General features: G+C 40.2%; 1 protein-coding gene across 3 annotated transcripts; it reads right to left on the bottom strand.

Moving 5' to 3' along the window:
- Window positions 1-5,027: 5,027 nt before the first annotated feature.
- kctd1 (potassium channel tetramerization domain containing 1) lies at window positions 5,028-17,795 on the bottom strand. Of its 3 annotated transcripts, none has more exons than XM_072363765.1 (5): window positions 17,393-17,795; window positions 11,754-11,932; window positions 10,839-10,983; window positions 9,397-9,702; window positions 5,028-6,216 (listed from the first exon to the last, which is right to left on the bottom strand). In XM_072363765.1, the coding sequence occupies exons 1-5, from the start codon at window positions 17,399-17,401 to the stop codon at window positions 6,055-6,057; spliced, it is 801 nt and encodes a 266-aa protein (XP_072219866.1). In that variant the 5' UTR covers window positions 17,402-17,795; the 3' UTR covers window positions 5,028-6,054. The 3 variants fall into 3 exon arrangements, with proteins under 3 accessions (XP_072219866.1, XP_072219867.1, XP_072219865.1); XM_072363766.1 differs by lacking the exon at window positions 17,393-17,795 and adding an exon at window positions 16,696-16,709; XM_072363764.1 differs by lacking the exon at window positions 17,393-17,795 and adding an exon at window positions 12,752-14,039.
- Between the last annotated feature and the right edge of the window lie 4,938 nt (window positions 17,796-22,733).

The raw sequence follows: 22,733 nt of genomic DNA, 5'->3' as shown, positions 1-22,733 counted from the left end.
TTCAGCATTATGTAAAAAGTGTGATGATGAACATCTAACTCAAAATGGCACACGGTATGTATATGAGGTTTTTGGACAAACAGAACAAAGTAGGAGAGAAAATCAGTACCTGCTTAAATGTGCTTTGAAAAGACACACATGCACACACAGCTTAACTTCTCTCTGCCTTAAGCATCACAAGCAAAGTGGTGTTTGAGCTGTTTCCCAATCTCATGTTCTTCTGTTACCTCTGGAGTAGAATATAAATGATCCCCTCTCAATGTACAGTGTATGCCAATGGGCCCGCAGCAGCCATAGTCCAGTCTAAAATTCTTCACTGCAAGCACGCAATAATTCAAGGCCTGACTGATAAATAAACAATGGAAAACTACCTTAAATTCCCCACTTGGAGCACTGACACATATTGCAGCATGATAAGCAGAGGAAGTTTTCTGATTGGTGTTGAAAGTATCGTCAACAACGGAAAGTTCACAGACATACACACTTTTCTCTGATTATTCAAAATGAAGAGTAAAGATTTGTTTTTAACCCATACAGAAGAAAGTCAAGTTACAGTTTCTCATTTCTCTTTGATTTAATAAGATGCACTTCACAAATTGTACAGTAAATTCCCATGTGAATTGAACGGTCACCCTGTATTTGCACAGTTGATTCGAGCTACAGTTAGAGTTTGACCTGCCCATTTAATTGGACCACTGTCCTTGTCCCAGTATACATGCACAAAAGTGGAATTGAATATTTGACTGAAGCACATCTGAAGCTGCGTTGCTGTAGACTTTATATGAAAATATTCCTGACATTCTCTGTGGGAGTACATATAAGTATAGCTAAAATATCTAGCCATACATCATCTTTAACTGACTTGAACTGTGATTTTGTTAGATGACACTACTGTTATAAAATCAGGATTATATTAGAACCGCCTGGAAATCTTTTAAGCAGCTGTGAGTTGACACATAGTGTTCACAGGCTGATTTTCAGTCACAGCATCTGACATGTTTGGCAGTCTGACTAAAGAGAGAGAATAATAAATTAATGTGATTAGCTTTTTTAGGAATTTGGCATTTACTGTTTTTCAGAAGACAGCAAAGTGTACTTTAATGACTTTGGTGCAGCTGTAGCTTCAGAGGAAGAACAGTCGTCTGCCAATCAGAAAGTCCATGGATTGATCCCTGGCTTTCCAGGACCACATGTTGAAGTGTCCTTGGGAAAAATGCTGAACCCCTCAGTGCCTCTGATGCATTCATCAGAGGGTGAGTGATAAACAAAAAGAACTGCTGCAGACTAAGAAGAGCTGCATGAGTGTGCGTGAATGTGCACTTTTCTGGTCATGTTATAATCCAATATAAATGCAATCCATTAACTTTATGCAAAAGGGTTGACTGTTTGAGTGTGTGTGTGGTGTGCCTTGGCCCATCCAGTTGAGTGTATACATGCAGAAGGAATTTGAACCCAATGCAGATCATCTCAGTGTGTCAGCCCGGCTTTGAGAATTTTAATTCCGCATGATTTAGGTCAGATTAAGAAATTTACATGCAATTTAAAAGCCAGAGTTTTTGGTCCAACTGACAAAGCTATTTGTTTTTTTCTAGTGTTACGTAAATGTGCTCACATAGAGTACAAACAGTAATGGTGTTACGGCACCTGTTATGGTGCTTAAGAAGCTTTATGTCTCAAAAGAATTTGTGAGGAACCTTAATTTTGTCATGATGGAATTTAAATTTATTTAAATGGTTCTGGCATCTATATTTGTCACCTCTTTGGTTGTAATCTCTTGTAAACATTCATGGTCCCAAGAAGATGAAATTGACATAGTTGATTCCCTGATTTTTTTTCTTTCTTATAGGTCCACAAGCATATTAAGAACTTTGTTTTCTTGTGAAATATGTTGGCAGAAATTGCAATGTTTGCCATGAATTTTGGATTTACACAAAAGTGGGCATAAATCTATTCATTCGTGTCCACTTAAAGATCAGTTTTAGTGTGATTATTTTAACCATTCTTTAACTAAAGATCTTAAAATGTGACTCTTGGCAACAAAGCCAAGAACACACTATTTCCATTGGTTATTTGCCATGACACTCAAGGTGAATTCATGGTATCATGCCTTTATCTTGCCTGTGTTTCCTCAACAATACAGTTGTGGAGGAGGATACCAAATTGCAGGACTGCTTTTTTTAGTTTCAAAATAGTTAAAAGTGCCTTTGAGAATTAGCTAAAATTGTGTTAGAGACCGTGTGTTCTTGTGAAGAGAAGATTGGCTTTAGTCACTCCATTGTTGCGTTGTTAATTTATAACTCTTTTTTGGTGTATTTGATGGATTAGAATTTACAAATGGACAACTTGGGCACAAAGACTATGTGTTATAGTAAAGCCGGCTACCTTAAGGAAGTTCAAACACAAGAATGGGCACATATTAAGGTGTGTTTTTTGTATTTAGACATGCTCCTTTTGGGCTTGACTTTCTTTGACTCAAGCAAAGCCACCCCTGACATATTATTTTACAAATGAGTGATCACTTGAGATATTGTTCTGAAAGCCATTGTCCATCCAGGGACATTTAAGGCTTCTGTGATAGCATTCATCACACAAATTAGCTAATTTTTCCAGTAGAAATAATGGGTAGAAATATGCGACCATTATAATAATGGTATTTATGAGCCTTCAATCTCACAGGCTCACTATGAGATACCTTTGAAAATTTGAAATCAGCTCCTGAGGCTGAGGGTGGGAGAAGGAGGGAGAAGAGAAAGAAAGAGAAAAGAGAAAGAGTGAGAAATGGCAAGGGAGAAATGTGGGAGTTATGTTTTTGCTTTTTTGCCATAGGTTACATTTATAATTATCTTGCTGGCATGAAATAGCCAAGAGGCTTTTTCAATAAAGGTAGGAGGCAACTACAGTACAAAATATTACCTACAGATCAACACAGAGCAAGAAAGACGACTCCAAATAAAGTTAGACTAAATCCAGTTTACAGCACAGCATCTGATACGCGTGTGCTCTCATCATATATATTAGAAACAGTAGCCACTACTTGTATTGGCCTGTAGAACTGAGATCGGTGAGGGTTGATGATCTGAAGATGAGGTGAATGAGTCCATCCTCTGACCTTCACCAGTGGTGAGTAAGCAGAGCCTTAGGAGTGTGGGAAAGATGGCCATAGCCACTTTCTTTAGGCCCTACTCTGCCTTTTGATGAATGGAAATAATCACCAGAGAAAAATTCTTGATCACAGAAACATTACTGAAAAGAGGAGGATCTCAGATTGCTTTATTCTCCTCCAAACGCTTGTCCTCTAAAGGACTGGAAGTCAGTCTCTTAATACTATTCATCTTTACTCCAGCAGACTGTGTCCTAAGAGGAGAATATCTCTAATTCCTTTTCAAGTTTGTATGAATCCAGGAAGTGGAGAGGAGACTGGGCTGGAAAAGGTCTCATTATGCTCAAGCTGCCCCACAGGTTACAAACCTAAACAACATGCACAAAAAGTGTAAAATATCCTACCACAGAATTTAAAACAAAATATAGGTCAATTCTCTCTCTGAAACTAAACTTAGCAACATTTTGTTGTGGGATGCTAATACAGTTATACTATACTATATCTGTAATTTATTTTGATAACAATTATTTATAAAGCGCTATTATGGAAATATGACATGTCCATGACAAGCATTCCACCAGGACCCTGCTCCAGACCATGTAGACTTCTCCTCAGGTTGGGCCTTAGGGTGATGACTGAAGGCAGCTACTGAGTTTTCTGAAAAGATAACCAGGCTTACTCTTTGAGATCGAGTGAGACGTTACGACCTCCAGAATGAGCTTTAGGTAGACTTGCTGTTTCCTCATACTGGGAGAGCCTTTAGAGGTAGTTCAGGCACCTGATGAGGACACATCCCTTTGAGGTTTAGGGTTTCCCAATATGAGTGATTGCTTGTCCATCATGAAGAGCTGGAGGAAGTTATGGGAAAACACAGAGCTGCTATTTGTCTAATGAAAAAAGTTAAACAGATTTTGAAGATGAATGGACTCATTTTATGTCTGTCCAATTTCCACTAAGCTAACAAACCTGATTTGCTACTAAGACACTGCCCACTGCATACCAATCATTTCACTGTAAAAATACATGTACTGAAGTGTATTATAGGGATTATGGTCTAGTTAACTTTTTATATACCCTGTGTAAAAACAACAGGGTTTAGTTATTTTGCTCAAAGATTTTGCCAGCTGTAAATGTATTTTGTTTGTATAGATGGGACAAAGATTTTTAAAAAAGTATTCAATTTCAACTCTAGCCAATGAGAGAAAGAAAAAAAATACTCTCTTGAAATAACCAGTGTTGTGACCTTTTTTTAAAGAAAAATGGATACTGATTTAACAATATGTATTTCATTCATTTGATATACTTTGTTAAGAATGATCCTCCAACGGTAAACAAATTGCTTTCAACAGTCCCAATTAAATAAGATGGTAATAACAAACTGTGTCACAAATGCTTAACTGCCCAAGGAGTTTATTCTTTTTTCTCTGAGAACAAAGAATTGCTGTGTACATGTCACAGTTGCACCTCTGGTCTATAGCAGTTGGCTCTAAAGGGAATCTGGGGCAAAGAGGCCCAAAAGAGAGACGTATAGCATAAACTGCAGATAGCCAAAGAAAGTGGAGATTCTGCCAAAAGCGATGGAGACAAGACGACAGGGCTCAGTGTGGGGTTTCACTTTGGATCTAGGCCCTGCAGGAGTATGTGGAAACACAACTGACAGGACTTGCGTGGAGAAGTCGAGTCTATTCAATATGAGTAAGTAAAGAGTGCCCTGTGTAGTCACTGATGCACCAGCATAAATCCTCCAAGGTACAATATGGCCTGGGTAGCTTGATTCACCTCTCTGTTGGAGGAGTGCTCAAACACAGCTAATGAAGTAAATTCGAAGGGATGGAGTTATTAAACTATACACTGTGTTTCAAAAAGCAACACTACAGACATGTCAAAGAAATCCCAGGAGGGAAAAAAAGAGCAAACAGACAACATGACCACTTTAGCTGAGATTTATTTCACATTTTTTGCTACATTCCTCTTAAATCTAGGGAGCGTAGGTGTATCAGTAATCTTAGAAATACTTTATACGCAACTTCATGTCAGTATGTGCTACAAATAAAAGAAATCTTGGTATGTTGAGTACAATAAGCTTTTAATCTGTTCAGTCATGTCTGAGGCAACAAATTTGCTTTGAAAAGATTCAATGTAAAAAACACAAACACATATACAATGAAAATTTACAAGTCATGACTCAGAGGAAGATTATGACCCAATTACCTAAGTCCCAAGGTAGCACATGGGGTTTTCAGTTCATACACCCCAGTGAGGCAAATGATACGACATGATAGTTTACAAAATTATCATTTTTTTTACTGTGTATATATGGTCTTTGATGTTAAATTTTGTTAATACTACTGTAATTTCCATTTTATGGCATAAACCATTAAAATAACCTCAATTAACATAAAACCACTTCATTCGGATCACAATATTGAACATCATATTAACTGTGAAGAAAAAAGAAGCTATCGTTGAAACTAACTGTTTATTACAACTGAGACATTCTGTACTTTAGCAACACATAAATGACCTTTTTGAAACAAGGAGTGAAAAAGAAATGAGCAAATAGGCCAATTAAATCAAGTCACCGATTACAAGCTATGCAATACACTACATCAGCAATAAAATACTTTTAACTTAAATGGGTAAATTACAAATCATATTCAACCTAATGTAGGCTCCAAGTTTTAAAACAAACTTTGCTTGGGGATCCAGCATATATAAATCCTTTTTAAATTGGTTTATGGGGCTAGACAATCACAAATGTCCTTGCAATCTCAAACTTATCAAATGTCTTGTATCTTCTTATGGCAAAAATCTCCTGTTGCACTTCATTTTTATTCTCAAGTTTAAGAAAACGGAAACATCAACAAGGAAGTAAAGAAAAATAGAGTCCACAGAGCTCTGCAGCATCTGGCTGCAACAGAAAAGTCTAGGTCTTCCTACTGCTCCGGAGGTTTCTAGTCCAGCTGCTCCTGCTTTATCCTGTTTGAATTGGGCACCCGCTGACTTGTCCTCCTCAGTTCCCTCCTCAGGACGTACTCGCTGAATTGGGATGAGTCCACACCTCCACCGCAAGAGCCAACAATCTCAAATCCACGTTGCTGGAGACGCTCTAGAACCTGAAAATGAGACATAAACAAAAGGATCGGTTAGAGGCAATCAAAACTTTACATATACAGGGAAAAGGCACCATTAGCATCCCATTTTATTATCTAGTGACAAGCAGTGCATACCCACTGATACATGTCAGTTTGAAATGCTAAAACTTGATTGCAAAATCGAACCTTTTGTTTGCCACTGGTAAACATGGAGTTGTACAAAACACTCCAATTCTATGCTCCTGTGTTAGTGCTAAGTCCAGCACTGGAAACAGCTTTAGGTTTAAGCTGCAGCAACATACGGCCTGTGACGGGAATTTGGATGAGACTTTCACAAAACCAAGGGCCTCTCATATTGCCTCATGCCTCACTTTCATTGTTTTTGGTGCATAAGTCTGTTTGTCTATGTGTGCACGAGTGTGTGGCTGTTCCTGATCTTACAGCCTTGCAGACATCTACAGACGTGTCCGGGGGGGAGCTGTAGGATCACATTCCATCGAAGAGGCCCCAGGGAGCAGTGAGGCTTTCTCTCTGCCACTTGGCTCAGTATGGGCTGCTCAGCAAACTCCCCCTCTCCTCAGTTCTCCCCCAGGCCCAAGCCTCCGCCAAAACTACAAAGGTCCCCGACTGCTGGCAGCTCTCTCTGCTCCCGTTCCTTCTCTCAGACCCCCCTCCCCAACACACCCCCACCTCCCCCACCTCCATTAGCCGCAGATACAGCATTCACCGCCGGCGTGCTTTAATAACCAAACAGGATTATGGGCCCTGCCCGGGGACAACCTGCCAGGGAGCATGCTCAGTCTCTTGCTTGCTCTCCACAACTCACACACTTAGGAGATGGGTTTTGTTTGTGTGTTTTTGGGAAGGAGGTAGAGATCTGACTTCCTCAGATGGAAACACAGTCCAAATCATTGTGAAAACTTTTTAAATATGCTTTCTCTTCATAAGTTATTGATGTATATCTGAGGATATTACCATCAATGAATTAGTGGAATCTCAATATATCATCACAAAAAAGGAGTATTGCCAAATGCATGCTGATTCTAACAGTGGAGTTTGAAAATGGGAGAATCTTTATTAGTGCAATACATGTATTTTTATTTGAAAGCTTTAAAAGCAATAAACCCATCAAAGTATTATATTTATTGGTTTTAGCACAGTATAATAATAACAGATATCAAGTGTACACTGACCCTTAGTTCTGTGAATGAACTTAAATCGCTAAAAAACAAAACAGCTTATTTAAACATTTTTCCTTCTATATCTTATTGTTTAATATGCAGGTAAAGTCAGATCAAGCCTTTCCCATTGCATGTAGTAGAGACTTTATCATCAGTGCTTTTTGGTCTAAAACTTACCAGCCCAGTATACCTCTACCCCCCAAAAGGACAGGCATGTCACTAATACAACACGTAGGGGTGGAATTACACAGTATTCTGCATGCTGTGTTTTAGATAATCATAACTCTGAGATAATCAGGCTAGTCTACTACTTTTGACTGAGCTGTGGAAGATAAACCTCATATCTGTTTTCCTGTGAGTTGTTACTGTCAGAGTCTCCATGTGAGACATTACAGCTTGGATATGCGTGTTTCTTTAAAAACAATGTAAGCCCATTTTTGTTGCCTTCACTGCAGCATTCTCACTGAAAATTAGCATGTCGACCCGGGTCTTGTGTTCCCACTGATGCCGACCAGAGCAATAGCTGATGAAATCCCATGCCTACTGCAGAGTAATTTCTAAATTCCACTTTCCAGTTGCACTCATAAGCCAGATTTTGGGTGGTGTTAGCAAGTTTTTTTAACTGGTGTAAAAATGGATATAGATAAAGGTCTTTGGATAAAAATCATTAGACTACAAACTCATAATTTTGTTAATCTGGAGTTAATGACTGCCCCTAATACTTCTGAAGTCTTTATGAGACATCTTTGATTTAGAAATATAAATCTATAAAACAGAACTAGACTTTTTAATATCATGTCTGGTATCTGTTAACATAGTCACTGGTATCAGAACTCTGACTATCCTTTAAAAAAAATCAGGGTCTTACCATTTTGCTTTTTGGGCGTTATAAGCAGACACAGAAATTGGAGAATAGAAGCCACTAAAAGGCTTGATTTCATCCTAAATTGAACCTTAATTAAATTATCCTTAAAAGGACAATTCACACTTTCAGTGTTTGTGTGTATGTAAGGTTCCTTTCATGTCTGAGTGATGAAAATATCATCATCTGCTCAAGTCCACCGGTGCCCATTCAGACCGTTTGCACGGCAAACATGTCAACCATACAAGAGCTGGAAAAACAGTGTAGTTATGTACGTAGTTATGTATATAACTCATATTCTATGAGCTTGTGCATAGCCTTTCCTATAGATGAGGCTGCATGAGAAGGTTTGCTTTCATCTATACCTTTATCATGAATTAAGCAGTAACCATGTAAGTTTTTTTCTTTTTTTTACTTCTTCTCAAATGCAGCATTTTCCTCTTGTTTGGAATGTGCTGCTGATATGTGTAGACTTGTATCTATATTTGCAAAAGACATCTGCAACGTCCCAAACAGAAGCAATAAACTAGCCTTGGGAACATTAGTCACATCAGTGTCTGTTTGTTTCTGCCAAATCCTGAATTGCTCCTTTCCACTGCTGTCAGTGAGTTTCCTCATTTATCTCCACCATTGTTTGGAGCGCGGCAGTCATTGCATTCATCTACCATTAACCGGTTCATCATCGCTTTTCATAATCAGGTTGACATGAAAAAAAAAGAACAGTGTTGCAACAAGCTACTGAAGCTGACCATCCACCAGTTCTGGAGCCAAAGTCAAGATTATTATTCCAGTCAGATCACTGAGAAGTAAAGATTGAGCTAGACTTGTGCATGATGACTTGCTAAATTGATGCTTTGAAGAACTCATCAAAGAACCCATTTTTCTGCAAGGGTTTTCTTGTGATTTGGTTAATTAAAAAAAAAAAAGTCTGCAATCAGACACAAGCATAGATTTTTTTTAAGCCGAAACCATAAGTTCTGATGAAAAGCAGCTGAATGAACAGATCATTACCAAAGTCAATTTCTTTGGACATACATTTAAGGTAAAAAAAAAACGAAACATACATACATACACAAAAATATCTTTCTCTCTAACTTTGAGAGTTTGTATTTAGTGATGAGTGCGGACTAAAATGCTAATAATCAGACACATTCTTACCTGGACAGAGTTGAGGTGGCAGTAGCCATTCAGCGGGAAGCGGATGACATGCGTGGAATCATGGTTCCAGCCGGCGTTCACAGAATTGCACATGACATCGCCGATCTCTGGAAACACGTCTTCAATGAGGGCCTTGTCACCGCTAAGTGTGATCCTCTCGCCCAGGTCAGGAGCAACACGCACAACCAGGCACTCACAAGGGCGGGACACCCGACTCAACTCCTGGTCCTGGCGCCAGCGCTCCAGCTCAGCAAGCATAGGCTGCAGCTGAAAGTATCGAGCCTCCTCATACAGCAGGCTGTACTCCTGAGGAAAACAGTTCAGAAGGTGTTTAGAATCCAGGGACAAGAAACTTGTGGTTGTCTTCCTTTGTAATATACATTTTTTCAATCTTGGCATATCTGTATCAAATTTGAACTGTGTTGCTTAATGAGATGGTCATTTTGATTAATATGTTGATATTCAAATATGATTTCTGAGTAGTTACTCTCTCCAGATCCTTATTTTAGCAAAACATTTTATGATATACTGTATGACACTGTAAAACTGAACTGAACTGGACAGCACAGACCTAAATACAAAAAACAATGCATCAACATAGCAAAACTTGGAGCTTGGAGCAAAGCTGCTTAAAATTCATAATGTCTAATTTGAGCGAGAACAAAGAAAGTAGAATGTTTAAAAGGCATTGTCCTACATGAACAAGCCACAAACCCTTGTGAAAAGGGTCAATCAGCAAAAATTACAAAAGATCCAAAGTCGGGGAGAAGTAGCATGAAATGTAGCAGAGCTGCAAATCTTTTTCCCGCAGGACAGTAGGACTTAAACTGTGACCAACTCAAGTTTTCTCATGCTTCTCTCAAAATCTACCAATGTGAAAATGGCCTTGGCCTGAACTTGACTCTTTGCTTATTTTAACTGGCATACTTTCCACTGATTGAGTCGTTCAGTGGACGGTCCATCAGATAATGTGGTTATTTGTTTTCTCCCAGGGCAAGTTAAGTAATTACAGACTGAATGACACATACAAGTAAAAAGAGGGAATGCTAATGTGTCACATACAGTGAGTCACCATGGATGGACACTTGGCACAAGAACACACAGCGCTGCAGAAATAGTATTCATGCAGCCACTGATGCCAGTATACTTATTAGCCTCCATGAAAGCTTATTGGTTTCATCATGTATCTGAAAAGAATATCTGGGAACTAATCGCTGGAGGGGAGCAAATTACATCTCTCGATGTGGAAACTCATTATGACTGCGCTTTGTTTGGTAGAGCCTTGATGTTTTGTCGCCAGCATGGCAACCTTTCTCAGAAACTCAAGGAGGATCAGTGACCAAAGGCATTCCATGGCCTTAGCATTCATTGTGTGTGCTAAGATGCAGGACTGCTGACTGGCTGATGGTACTTTACAGTTTCTCGGATGGACATCCACTCACTTTGAAGTCGTCTGGAATGAGTAGCTTGGACGTCCTGAGGAAGTTGAGGATGTAGCGGAACATGTGTCCATCCCTGTCAATGAAGTAGTGCTGCTTCAGGCTGTCCAGGACTATAGGCTCTGTGCCATCAAAGAGACGACCAATTCTACACAGAGAGAGGAGGGGTGGAGGGTTAGGCAGAAAGGTAGAGTAGCAAGGAGGTAGGAAGACAACATGGCAAGATTACCAACCCTACTTTTTCACATTTGAAAGCAGAGGTCATGACGTTATAAAAACATAAACTTTAGTATTTTGCTCTGTATCTTGTTTAGATGATGAGGAGGTACACGAAAAAGAAAAAAAAAACAAAAGAAACGAAAGAAAGAAGTGGTCTGGAGAGGTCAGGGCCAGCTGGTGCATGGTTGCCTGAGGCAGGGTGCCAGTCACCCTGAGGCCTGGGCTCGGAGCGACAGTGTAGCCTCCCAGCCTCCAGATGGCTCCATGCCCTTTGGCTCTTTACTGCCGCTGTGACATCTGTCAGAATAACCAAGTTGCTTTTGTCTGTGCTCTGTATTCTTCACTTGCAGCTTATCCAAATTGTTTACTTCACAAGGAGCTGTGTTGTGATATATGTGAATGATAAAAAGATAAAAAAAAAACATCTGACACCGCACTTTTGAAATACATCACAATCTCTTCCAAGAGCATCCATTAGATACACGTGTGATCTGAAAAGTTGTGACATTTGACTGTCACATAATGACATTAAGCATTAAAGAGGCTGACATTAAACTCTGAGGAAATTGTCCCCTCTGCCAAACACATCCAAATTTAACAGGCTAAAATTACTGACTTTTTTTATGTGTCACAGGCAAACAACCATGGCCCGAACCTTCCTTTTTAATATACACTTAAAAATACATCAGCCAGACTCACCGAGATTCAGGAAATTTTGTTAAGGTGGCCAGACTGCTGGTGTACATGTGTCCGCCTACATCAATGTGCACAGGGGCATTGGACTTAGTGAGCTGAGCAGATGTAGGGATGCCCTGGTTACTCAGGGGAGACACTGGTGACCGTGTGATCATGGGCCTGGACATGATGGAGCGATTATCCTGAAGGAGCACAAAGGGAGAAGTTGTTATGACACAAGAAAGATTGAATATTGTGTTCACTCCTTATGTTTTCTGCAACAAATTACAAGTAAAATGATGGTAACAATAAAAACAGCAGGGCTTCTTGAGAATATTTTAAGAATAAAAAGGAAACAGAATTAGACACAACAATATGTAAATGACTTCATACTCTCCAGTCAGGAATAGAAAGGAAGATTCATTTTTTACTGCAGGATAAAGCAGCCTGACCTTGACCTGAATGTTGCCACAATCCACAAGCATCTACTCCTGTGGGCCATAATCTCCAAAACCAAATTAATTTGGAGCATCAATCTCTCTTGGAAATGAGCAATAATGACTCTTGATTTGAACACCATAATAGGATTTGGGGAAACTGCCTCATGTTAACCTACAAACACCATTAGCAGAGAAAATCTTTGAAGCCTCGGAGGAAAAATGACTTTATCCCCAAAAGTTTTAGACCGAGTGAAAATTGAGAAAACATTGAATCTTTAACATCCAAACGAACGAGGGCTGCAATGTTCAAGCATCTTTTTGAGAAAAGGTAAAAGAGCTCTAATATGAAAATGAAAGTAGGAAGGCAACAGAGGACTGTGCGCGCGACATACTCGCATTAAAATGAAACAATATGTGCGCAGTCTATATCAAATGACAGCAAGCGGACAATCTGTGCACTGCTTTCAATCAAACTGAAGCGTCCGTCACTTCGCTCAAACAGCAAAAGTATAAGATCGATACTAATCTTAAGTTAATTCTCTTCTCTCCTCTTCTTTTCCTTTTTTTTTAGTTTTTTTTTACCTGCGCCGGCATAACTGTGGTTGGAGAGGAAGTCACCGAATGGTCATTTTGCTTAAGAGATGCTGCGGGAACAGGCTCTCCTCTGACAGCGAACATCAGCGAGGGGTCCCTGCACTCCGCCGCTCGCATCGGCAGCCGTTTGAGGGAAGCGTGCACGGACTCATCCACGGAACTGATTGGACGCGGTCGCTTCTTCGCTTTCTGATGCGTTAAGTCCATGATATCCGTTTCGTCCATTACAGCTCACACGTTCAGGTTAGGAGATAGGGACGCGGTCGGCTTTTTTTTTTTCTAACAACACACCTGCCAAATCCGAAGAGGCGTGAAAAGCGGGAGAGCGAGTACCGGGAGGAAGAGCGGCGGCGGCGTGGCAGTCGCACGGAGCAGCTTCTTTGCAGTGGCTGGGAGAAGTCAAAGCCCCCGACAACATTAGCATTGTAGCGCCTGCGGCTCTTCTGGGCTGTCGCTGTTTCAGTGGCAGGTATGTGTGTCGCATTTTCAGAATAAAACTACTCCTGTCTGACAAAATGGGATCGTGTGGTTATGCGAGTCGGGTCAACGTGCACATCTGGACCATCCGCAGCTGGCCTTGTGCCCCCTTGGAGCAGGGTTTCACCTCCCGCCCTCATGTCGCTGCCCATTGTTTAGCAGCTGTTTTGTTCAGCTGGATGAACGCTCCGTCCTTCAATGCCGGAGCTCAAAAAGTGACAAACCCAAAAGCCCACTAGTCCACCGACTCTACCACCTGCCAACAAATGCCCTATTTTACCCACCACATGCCATCCATTCTCACCTGGCCCTCTCAATCAATAAAACCAGTCAATAATTGCTTTTTCATTTTTCCACATGCACATTTAACAAAATGTGCCATGCAGGTCACTGTTTTCTTTTACAGCTCATGAGTCATTTATGTCCACAAAGTCATACTACACCTCAAGAGTTAGATCACACCCCTCAGAGACAGCAATCTGCCCCTAAGCAAGAAAAACTTAAACATTTTGTATCTCTTTCTCAATTGTTGTACACCATATGTTAGAGCTACAGTATGAGAGCTACAGTATGAAAACACCATCTCCAATGACCACAATAGGATTGCAGAAAAACAAAACACATAATGATGTGATATAAACCAGACCAAAACACGTCCAACTGCAGTTAAAACTACTTCCGCAGCACTCTCCTGGGCTGTTTTTTTGGCGGAAAATGCAGGGAATCCACAATTTTTAATAACATTCAGATTAAAATTAATTAGTTCAACCACTGGCCTTAAAACATCCACATTCCTGCTTCTCATTGGCAGTGTGGGTTTCACACCTAGATACCCAATTAGCAATTAAGCTTGCCTTTGAGTGTAGGCCTCCAATACGGTGTGTGATCCTGGTTTGATTTGCATGCCACTTGTGCACGCGCTGATAAGCGCAGGCAGCAGCCATACATAGTTTTAAAATTCAACTCCAGAATCCCTCGCAGAAGGCAAAGGGGCCTGCGGGGCAGAAGAGAGAGAAATCACATGGCTGCTCTTCAAAAGGGGACCTGTGTAAGGCAGCCGGCAAAGTGCGTGGGATCATACTCAGAATGCAGGTAATTTGTTCCCTGACTAATTTGTGGAGATGGTGGTGTATGTGTGTGTGTGTACAAGTGTGAGAGCGAATGTGTGCCTGTGGAGAGTAAGTTCTGAAAACAGCTCGGTGGAATTGGATTTCCTCAAAGCCTTGTCATCGCAAAGGTGGATTGAGTGTAAAATCTGTGAGGCATTATGGAAAATTGCAGGGGAGAAAGAAGAAGGAGTGAAAAGGAACCGGTGGTTGGGTGGGTGGCAGGTGGGGGTTGAGGGAATGAGCTCCTATATCACAAAATCATTCTAAGTTGCTGGGAGTTAAAACATGTGGACATTTTCTTGGACTGATATCCACATCCCATTTTTGTCTTGTACACATTTAGCCCAAGAATGGAGGTCAAAACAGCACCATTATTGGCTCTTTAATCAGCCATCAGCAGGTACGTTGCATTTGTTGATCTGCCACGATGACACTTTTCCTGGAAAAGTGCAGTTGAAGTTTCTCATTTCACATGCTTCTTTACCCCACACAGAATGCACAAACAATTCTAAAACATGTCACTGCAACGTTAGCTGCTCCTAGTACTCTTGCCGTTTTCCACCAGTACTCTTTCAGTGACTTTTGTTTTTGACATTTTAATGCAAAAATTAAACTTCAAGGAACAAACACTGGAGTTGTTTGATCCAGGACATATAGATGCATGCTCCATAAACTCTGGAAGCAATGATCTGTCTTTTGCAATAATCATATTGCCTTTTGGAATCAACGTAAGTAAGAAACTAACTTTTCATCTGTCTGTCCCATAATGCAGCTCCTCACTGTTTTTTGGCATATCGCATATCACACAACACACAATTAGCATTTCATATCAGAGCATTAACATGCAGTTCGAGGCAGGCAGACTGGTATTTACATAATCTGTATGGGCTGTCTCTGCTCTTTTGCCTCCGGCTATTTGTTTCAAATGTCCATATGCAGACGGCTTCAGACTTTGGGTTAACTTCAGTCACTGCCTGTTGTAAAGGCAACAAAATAACAGGTAGTGAAGCATCATAACAGTGAGGCCTGGGGAGATTTTGAACGCTGGCTCACTGATCACTTCAGACTCTGTAAATGGGCTGTGAGAAGACAGGAAGTCACTGCAATAGAAAGTAAATCCCATTTATAGCAGATTGCCTCTGAAAGTGTTAACATTTAAATAAATGTTCTCAAGTACCATTAATATGTGTGTTTCATCTTTTCTCTCTTGCGTGATGTTTGACATTAAGCTCTGACGAATGACATTCTGTTTGTTCTTAAAAATGCACATCATTTATAAAACTTACATTCAGTAACTAGAGGGACATTGTCTGTGATGTGTATGTCAGCCTCACAAGTCACAACTGCTAAAAGATGGTGTATTTATTGATCTATTTTTTACTATTTCTCAGGCTCGCTATCATGACAAATATAAGAATATAATGAAAGGGTGAAAAGATTGAAACATTCAGATTACACAGACTATGCTAACCTGGTGCTTAAGGTGAATGTGAAACAGTTTGGATAATCGCCTTTTAAAACATATAACTTTGATAAAACTGCGAAAAGGCGTGTAAATAGAACTAATACAAAGTTTCAGATCTGACATCTAAGTGACTTGCATGTCATAATAGTACTCTGATATTTGTCAAAAAGAAACATTTGCAACAGTCCTTCAGTTTTTCTTCAGTTGGGGCCTCTTGTCTATTTCAGAATAATTCTTTGTGGAGCTTCTGCAGGTGTGCATCAGCATGACACCACAGATAAGGAAGTGCAACTGGTGCTGTGTTGCTACAGGCAGTTGAAGACAGTGGTGCATGTTCACTGGCACAGACCAAACTGTCCCAGGGCACGGGAGTGGCAGAGCCACAACATGAAATATAATAACGTTTTGCTCCAAGGCATTCCAATTTGTGTGTGATGGGATTTTTTTTCTTTTTTGTTTTTCTTTTTCCTCTCCCAATTCAGAGGTGTGCTTGTTTAATGCAGTTTGACTGGGAGACAGAAGCTGAAACCCCCATAAAGTAACATGGGATGGTTTTGTTGCAGCGCCATCAGGTGATCAGTCCTGACAACCAACATCTCCCTCTCATTCAGTTTACTCATTCAGTCTTTGGAACTGATAGAGTTGACAACTGGCTCTTGATATAAACTTTCACGATTTTTTAAAATAGCATGATCTTAATATTATCTGGTCCTCTCTGCAGTGCTGTTACAAATGTTTAAGTAACCAAACAAACAATAATTATTCCTAATTACTATAAAATATAATCAAAAGTGCGAACTTTAGGGACATATATATACATTCAGTTCAATGTATGCTCCTAAAGGCGAGTTAAGTTCATTTTATTACTCAGTACTACTTACTGTGTGTATATTTTCTCATACGGACCTTAGAGTTGATTACGCACGGTGTGGTCAGAAAGCCAAGAGAGTAAAGAAGGCAGAATTCACTCCATTTTTGTCTTATTTTACATAAATATGATTACCTTAACACAGCCACGGCTTGCCTTAAAGGATGATTCACAAATTCTGCATTGACGTGTGTATTCTGTCATACATTATAAGAAATACGCCTGCGGCAAAATTACTCCACAATGGCGTCTTTCATTAGATGATCTGGGGCAAGCAGGAAATGGGGATGTTTCGCGACACAACTGTTTCGCGAGTCCAAAAATCATCATAGAATCGACAAACACGCGTTTAAGTTAGTTATGAGCAAGTTGTGCACAACCAGCAGCGACACGGAGACTGTGATGTTTTCGGAGCCGAAACGCGCCAGGAGCGAATTCACACGGTGGATAAGTGGAGTGTTTGCTCGACAAGATCGCAGCCTAATCCGCGTTACGTTTAGATTACGGCTCTCAAAGTGTCCGATACTGTTGTCACGCGTATAAATTCACACAGTAACCTCAGAATAATAGCCAGGAAGTGGTTACATTTTTTTTTTTTAAAAAACTGTACCGCTCGAATCGCTTGGCACATGCGTAAAAGCTGCTGCGCCCCAATGTCCCAGTCCATCCAACCTCGGAAATAATAGGAAACCAAATAAATCTTCGCTTACCTGAAACATAGAGGGGCATAAAGTATCTTTTTGTGCACCTTTCCCCTCCGATTTGGCCCACGATCTGCCTCTCTTCCCACACCAGTGAGAAATGCAATAGCTTGGCAAAGGTAGACAGAGCAAAATACAGAGAATACTTGCTCCAGGGCTCCGAAACCCCTCAAGGCAAAGATCAGGATACAATTAGCTCATGTCTCTGCCCCAGTCTAAACCAATCTGTAGAGTAAAACTGCGAGCAAAAGAGGAGATCACAGCAGCAGCGCCTCAGTCTTTGTTGAGTTTATGTTTTTATAAAATCAAATAAATAATTTTTTCTGCACTTACAACACCCTCACCCCCCTGCCTCTAACTTGCCTATCGCCTCCTTCTTGCAGGGAAGCTGATTTTAATCGTTATGATTAGTTTTGATGTAACGTTCCCCCGGGCGATTTCTACAAATGGATGGAGTGTTTCTTTGCCAGGGAGGAAAAGCGGCAGATGATGATAATTATATAGATTGTTGGTAGAGTCTTTTGATTTTTCCCCACTACTTCTCCTCTCAACATCTAACCTGTCTAATCTGCTTCTTTTATGCATGCCATACACACACCGTATATGCCTCAGACAACTTGTTGATTAGGCCAAAATCAACTTATTAAAATAATGCAACGTGGTTCATGAAATTCTCCCATCCTAGCTTCTCCTTTGCAATCTTTTCAGCCCTTTCCTGCCTTTGGACAATCTCCAAATGACGTAGTTGTATAAATAAGCACTTGCAGCTTGCCTTGCCTCAATCAAGTCTGAATCATTGCCTGGGGGTGATGTGCGAGCTCATTTCAAATGTTCAACCATGCATGATTTCAAGAAGATTGAGGCACTTCTGAGGCTTTGAAATCACTTAGGGTATACACACTGTAAAGAAATATGTTTAAAGTAATTCTTAAGTCAACCCGCATAATTATTCTCGTGACTCGTGAGCGTTATTTTGCACGCATTTGAACGTAAAATTGACAATTATATTTCTTTACATCTCTAACCTCTCTATCCTATGTCATACAGTAGAGCAAGGCTGAAACAGCTCTTACGCCCCCTACTGTTGAGTGGAATAAACTTTTCTTTTCTTATTTTACTTTCTCTGTTTTTTAACAGCAACAATGAAAGCAAATCAATCTAGGGATACTATTGTAACATTACCCAACATGAGAGGCAGGGTGAAAAAGATGGAGAAAACATCCACATGACACAAACATTTGCACGCAGACTGTGTATTTTAATGTTCATCCAGGGAGAAAACTAAATCCACTTTAAAGCAACAGCGCAGTAAGAATTCTTCAACAAGAGATCAGAGACTGATGGGTGGAAGCAAACAAAAGCATTTTCCAATCCTCTTCATCAAAAGAGTTCCCTTCCCATTGCATTTTGCACAGATGACAAACAAGATTGTTTTTGATGACAGGCCAGTTATTCCATCCGATCCACTCATTAAACTTTCCAGGTTTTGATCAGTATGTCCCACGGGAAAACGAACACAGGATTAAAGTGTTACGAAGTTATTTGCCCCTGAGCTTGCAGGCTGGTGCACAATGCAAGCTTCAACTGTTGGGGATACATGCACATTTTTATGCCATTAGTCTGACCAAAAACACCCGAGGCCTTAAAATCCCATACGTTATCCATTTTCTACACAAATGGAAACCATTTCTAATGCAATGTGCTCACTTAAGTATTCAAAATATGCGTCAGATGTTGTTGAAACAAACAAGTGAAGGTTACTGAATGCAGTGTGCTATTGCATACCAAGAAACTCGTAATTTTAGTGTCACTCTGAAAAGGTTGTGTTTAACTTGGATTAGACCTAACTTACTGCAGCCACAATAGGCAAGCAGCAGCTAGCTGAATTGTATTTTGGTGGGCAAATTATCCAGATTAGTTGCAGATGTAAGTTTGCCTCAAACAGAAACAGTCTAATCTGAATGACATCATAAGGTCATAAATGCTCACACAGAGGAAAGAAAAAAGGAGGTCTGGAAAACTCATTCTGCTTGCTGGAATTTTGAGAAACTGACCACAGAAATGTCCCAAAGAAAAAAAGGCTTGGTATGATTAGAAGTGTGGCTGTTAATACTTTTCAGTCAAAACTTACAGTGGGACTAACTTTTGAAAGAGGATATAAAACATTCTTCCTTTTAAATAAAACGCAAAAATCCCGAGTAAACATATTTAAGGAGTTTCCAGTCACAACTTGATTTGATCTAATGTGACTGTTGGCTAATTGTGTCTTATGTCAGCTTTTGACTATAACACCTACCCCTTATCATTCGCATCACGAGACAGATTTCCATCCTTAAGTTCGGAGAGAGCTCACTTTGGCCAAAGTTTGGCCCTCTCTGTCATTAAAGCTCTGAATAAACTTCCTTGATAGCACTCTGGTAAGATTAAATGACACGGACTAAGGTATCATTGTTTAATAGTACATGGAATTACAGAATGGTTTGTGCGTGCCTCTACTGACTTGTGCAAAGAAACCTTTGTGGGGTCAATAAAAACATAATACTTTTACTCAATAAAGACGTATTAGTATCATTGTTACTGAGGCCAGCAAACTGCTTGCTTTTTATTTTTCTGTACATGTTGAGAACCAGCTCCATTGTCAGCAGAATGATTCACATACTTGCTGGTGTACTAAGCCACTTACTGCAGAATTCCTGGCAGGAAGTGTCAGTTGTGGCTTCAAATATAGAATTTCTTCTTCTTCTTTTGGCCTCTCCCTTAATCAGGGGTTGCCACAGCAAGTTGATCTCACATCATTGATTTGGCACATGTTTTACACCAGATGCTTCCAGATTACTTCCTGACAGGCTTGGGACCGGCACTAGAAATACACTGGCCCATGCTCCCCAGTGGCAGAGCACTCACACTCACACCTAGGGACAATTCTGCGTCACCAATTAACCTAACATGCATGTTTTTTTGGGGTGGGAGGAAGCTGGAGTACCTAGAGAGAGCCCATGCATACATGAGGAGAACATGCAAACTCCACACAGAAAGACCCCTGCTGGTATTTGAACCTGGAATCCTCTTGCTGGAAGGTGATGGTGCTAACTATCACACCATTCTGTAGTCCCTTCAGATATAGCATTTGTCTCAACACTGCCTCTACAGGTCACCTCCATCACAAACACTGGATATACGAGGTAGCCATTCAAGCGTATTCTTGGCCTAAAACTGAGATTTAATGCTATTCAGTTATCATGTATTTATCATTTTTGAAATTAGTGTAACATTTTTTCACTCACCTTCAAATTGTTATTCAAAGCCTTTATTTCTTTTCTGTTGCACCTCTGTTATGCCTCTTTTTCTTTAATAACCTGGCCAGTTGGAGCAGATTAATCATTTTAAGATGGGTGCTTTAAGAATCTTTTACATTAAACCACAGAAATAAATAATGTAGAAAAGAGGACCCCTGCCTTCGTGCAAACAGATTAGCATTTAAACTTGATTCCAACAATGGGGAGGGGATGCACACATCTAAAATATAATGGAGACAGATGTTCACCATTGCCCCAGACACACCCAGACAGTATAGAGGGGAAAAGCTGACATCAAGCCACTTCTAGTAGCTCTTCAAAGTAAATTCTTGAACTTGTGAATAACCATTACTCATTGACCTTAGCAGAAAAGTGTGAACAAGGAGACTTGTTGGTTAATGCTCACACTTTGTTAAAACTGCTGTTATACCAACCACACCCTTCTAATGGCCCTGTAGTTATGTAAGAGAGTCGGGTGGAGATCCTGACTCAGTCTGCCCCACAAGTTTGTACAGTTTTAGGCCAGAACTGTTAATCAAATGTTATCTTTGGCACAACAAAATTTAGCTTTCAAGAATGTCTCTGTTGCTATAGTGTTGTCCAAGTCATACAATCATGGCCTTGGAGGGCTAAACAGTAATGATGGTAATTCTGTGACAGTGACAGAGCTCCAATATTTGATTAGTAGCAGTAAAGACAAGATGCTGGCCTCTGTACAATAGTTATTTCTTTGTGCATGCTCTTTACCAAAAATGACCATTGTGCAAACTCTGAACTATGTATTTGTATGTTCATGCTCATGGCTTTGCCTTATTGTTACACCAGGATCATCACACTTAAGAAATGACAAAGTCTGCTCTGCTGATTGAAATGTTTCAGAAATCAAGATTTAACATCGACAAGCTTCACGATCTGTTATCTGTTGAGTTCACTTGTTTTCCCACTTGTTGGCTTCTCTTTGAGCCCTAAATTCACCTATCCCACCCACAGTGGACACAGGAGTCAGTGACACAACGATGTGGGGAACAGAGACAAGAGGAGGGGGCTGCTTGGGTAATGCTAGGAGGCTCTAATAAAATGTAATCCTATTATATGGTTCCCACTAGAGGGCAACAATAATAAAGGTTTCCCTAATAACATGAGCAGACCAAACCCAAATGGAAAACAGCTCCTCAGGTCAAGTCCCACACTTGTACATATATCCTCTCATTAACCCAATTGCTCTTGGGCCACATTACACCGACAGGCCTGTGAGATTTAGCCATGATGGTGAGGCAAGAGTTAAGTCAAACAAATGTGTTTCATCAAACTGCAGTTTGGGCTGCTCTGCATAAAGGAATTGAAGGGGGTGGAAGAGGAGGAGTGAGGGAATGTGTGCGGGTTGGAAGTTGGAAGCAGAGCCTCGAGGAAACCAATCAGAACTTCTCCACCCTCCCTTCCTGTGTCAAAGCCATCGGGGTCTCAGGTGTGTGTTACATGAGCTAATACCTCCCAAACTTGATTGTTTGTGTTAGAGTAATCAAAGTTTTCTAAATTACCATTTTGGAAATGATAGTCCCATTACTGGTAAACAAAATCACAATATGGTATCCCACAAACTGGAAATGACACAAGACTTGAAAGCTTAGTAAACCCCACCCCCAAATGATTATGGAGTTTAATTTTTCATCATGAACCAAACAGAATTAAGCATTTGTTTGTAGTAAAACTGGAAAAAAAAAAAGCTGGAATGCTGTCAGAGCAGCTTCTTTACTAACTCTTTGCAAAGAGACATTCTCGCTTGACCTGACTGTATCATCATGCTGAAAAAGGCCAAAAACACACCCACATTTTTCTAATCTGATAACATAATGAATGAGTTATCCCTCTTTCTAGCCATCTCGCATAAATGCGGTAAAATATTCATCATAAGTGACAAGGTGAGTGAGAATATCAATCATATTCTCAAGACAGCTTGAGTTATTAAGTGAGCCAATGTAACAGTATTACAAAACCCAGAATAACAAAGTTATTTATCTCTCTCTCTCTCTCTCTGTGCATGTGTGTATGTGTAC

This window comes from Leuresthes tenuis, unplaced genomic scaffold, assembly GCF_036924035.1.
Source record: "Leuresthes tenuis unplaced genomic scaffold, fLeuTen1.0.hap1 SCAF_14, whole genome shotgun sequence".
Lineage (NCBI taxonomy): Eukaryota > Metazoa > Chordata > Actinopteri > Atheriniformes > Atherinopsidae > Leuresthes > Leuresthes tenuis.
The sequence above is the reverse complement of the archived record's forward strand: the minus strand, read 5'-3'. Positions and strand labels throughout refer to the sequence as shown.

Coding starts and splice junctions, on each gene's coding strand:
- kctd1 (XM_072363764.1), bottom strand. CDS start 12,988: ATGGACGAAACGGATATCATGGACTTAACGCATCAGAAAGCGAAGAAG. Junction 10,984..11,753: donor ACAAAATTTCCTGAATCTCG/GTGAGTCTGGCT, acceptor CTCTCTGTGTAG/AATTGGTCGTCTCTTTGATG. Junction 6,217..9,396: donor GCCACCTCAACTCTGTCCAG/GTAAGAATGTGT, acceptor TCTCATTTTCAG/GTTCTAGAGCGTCTCCAGCA.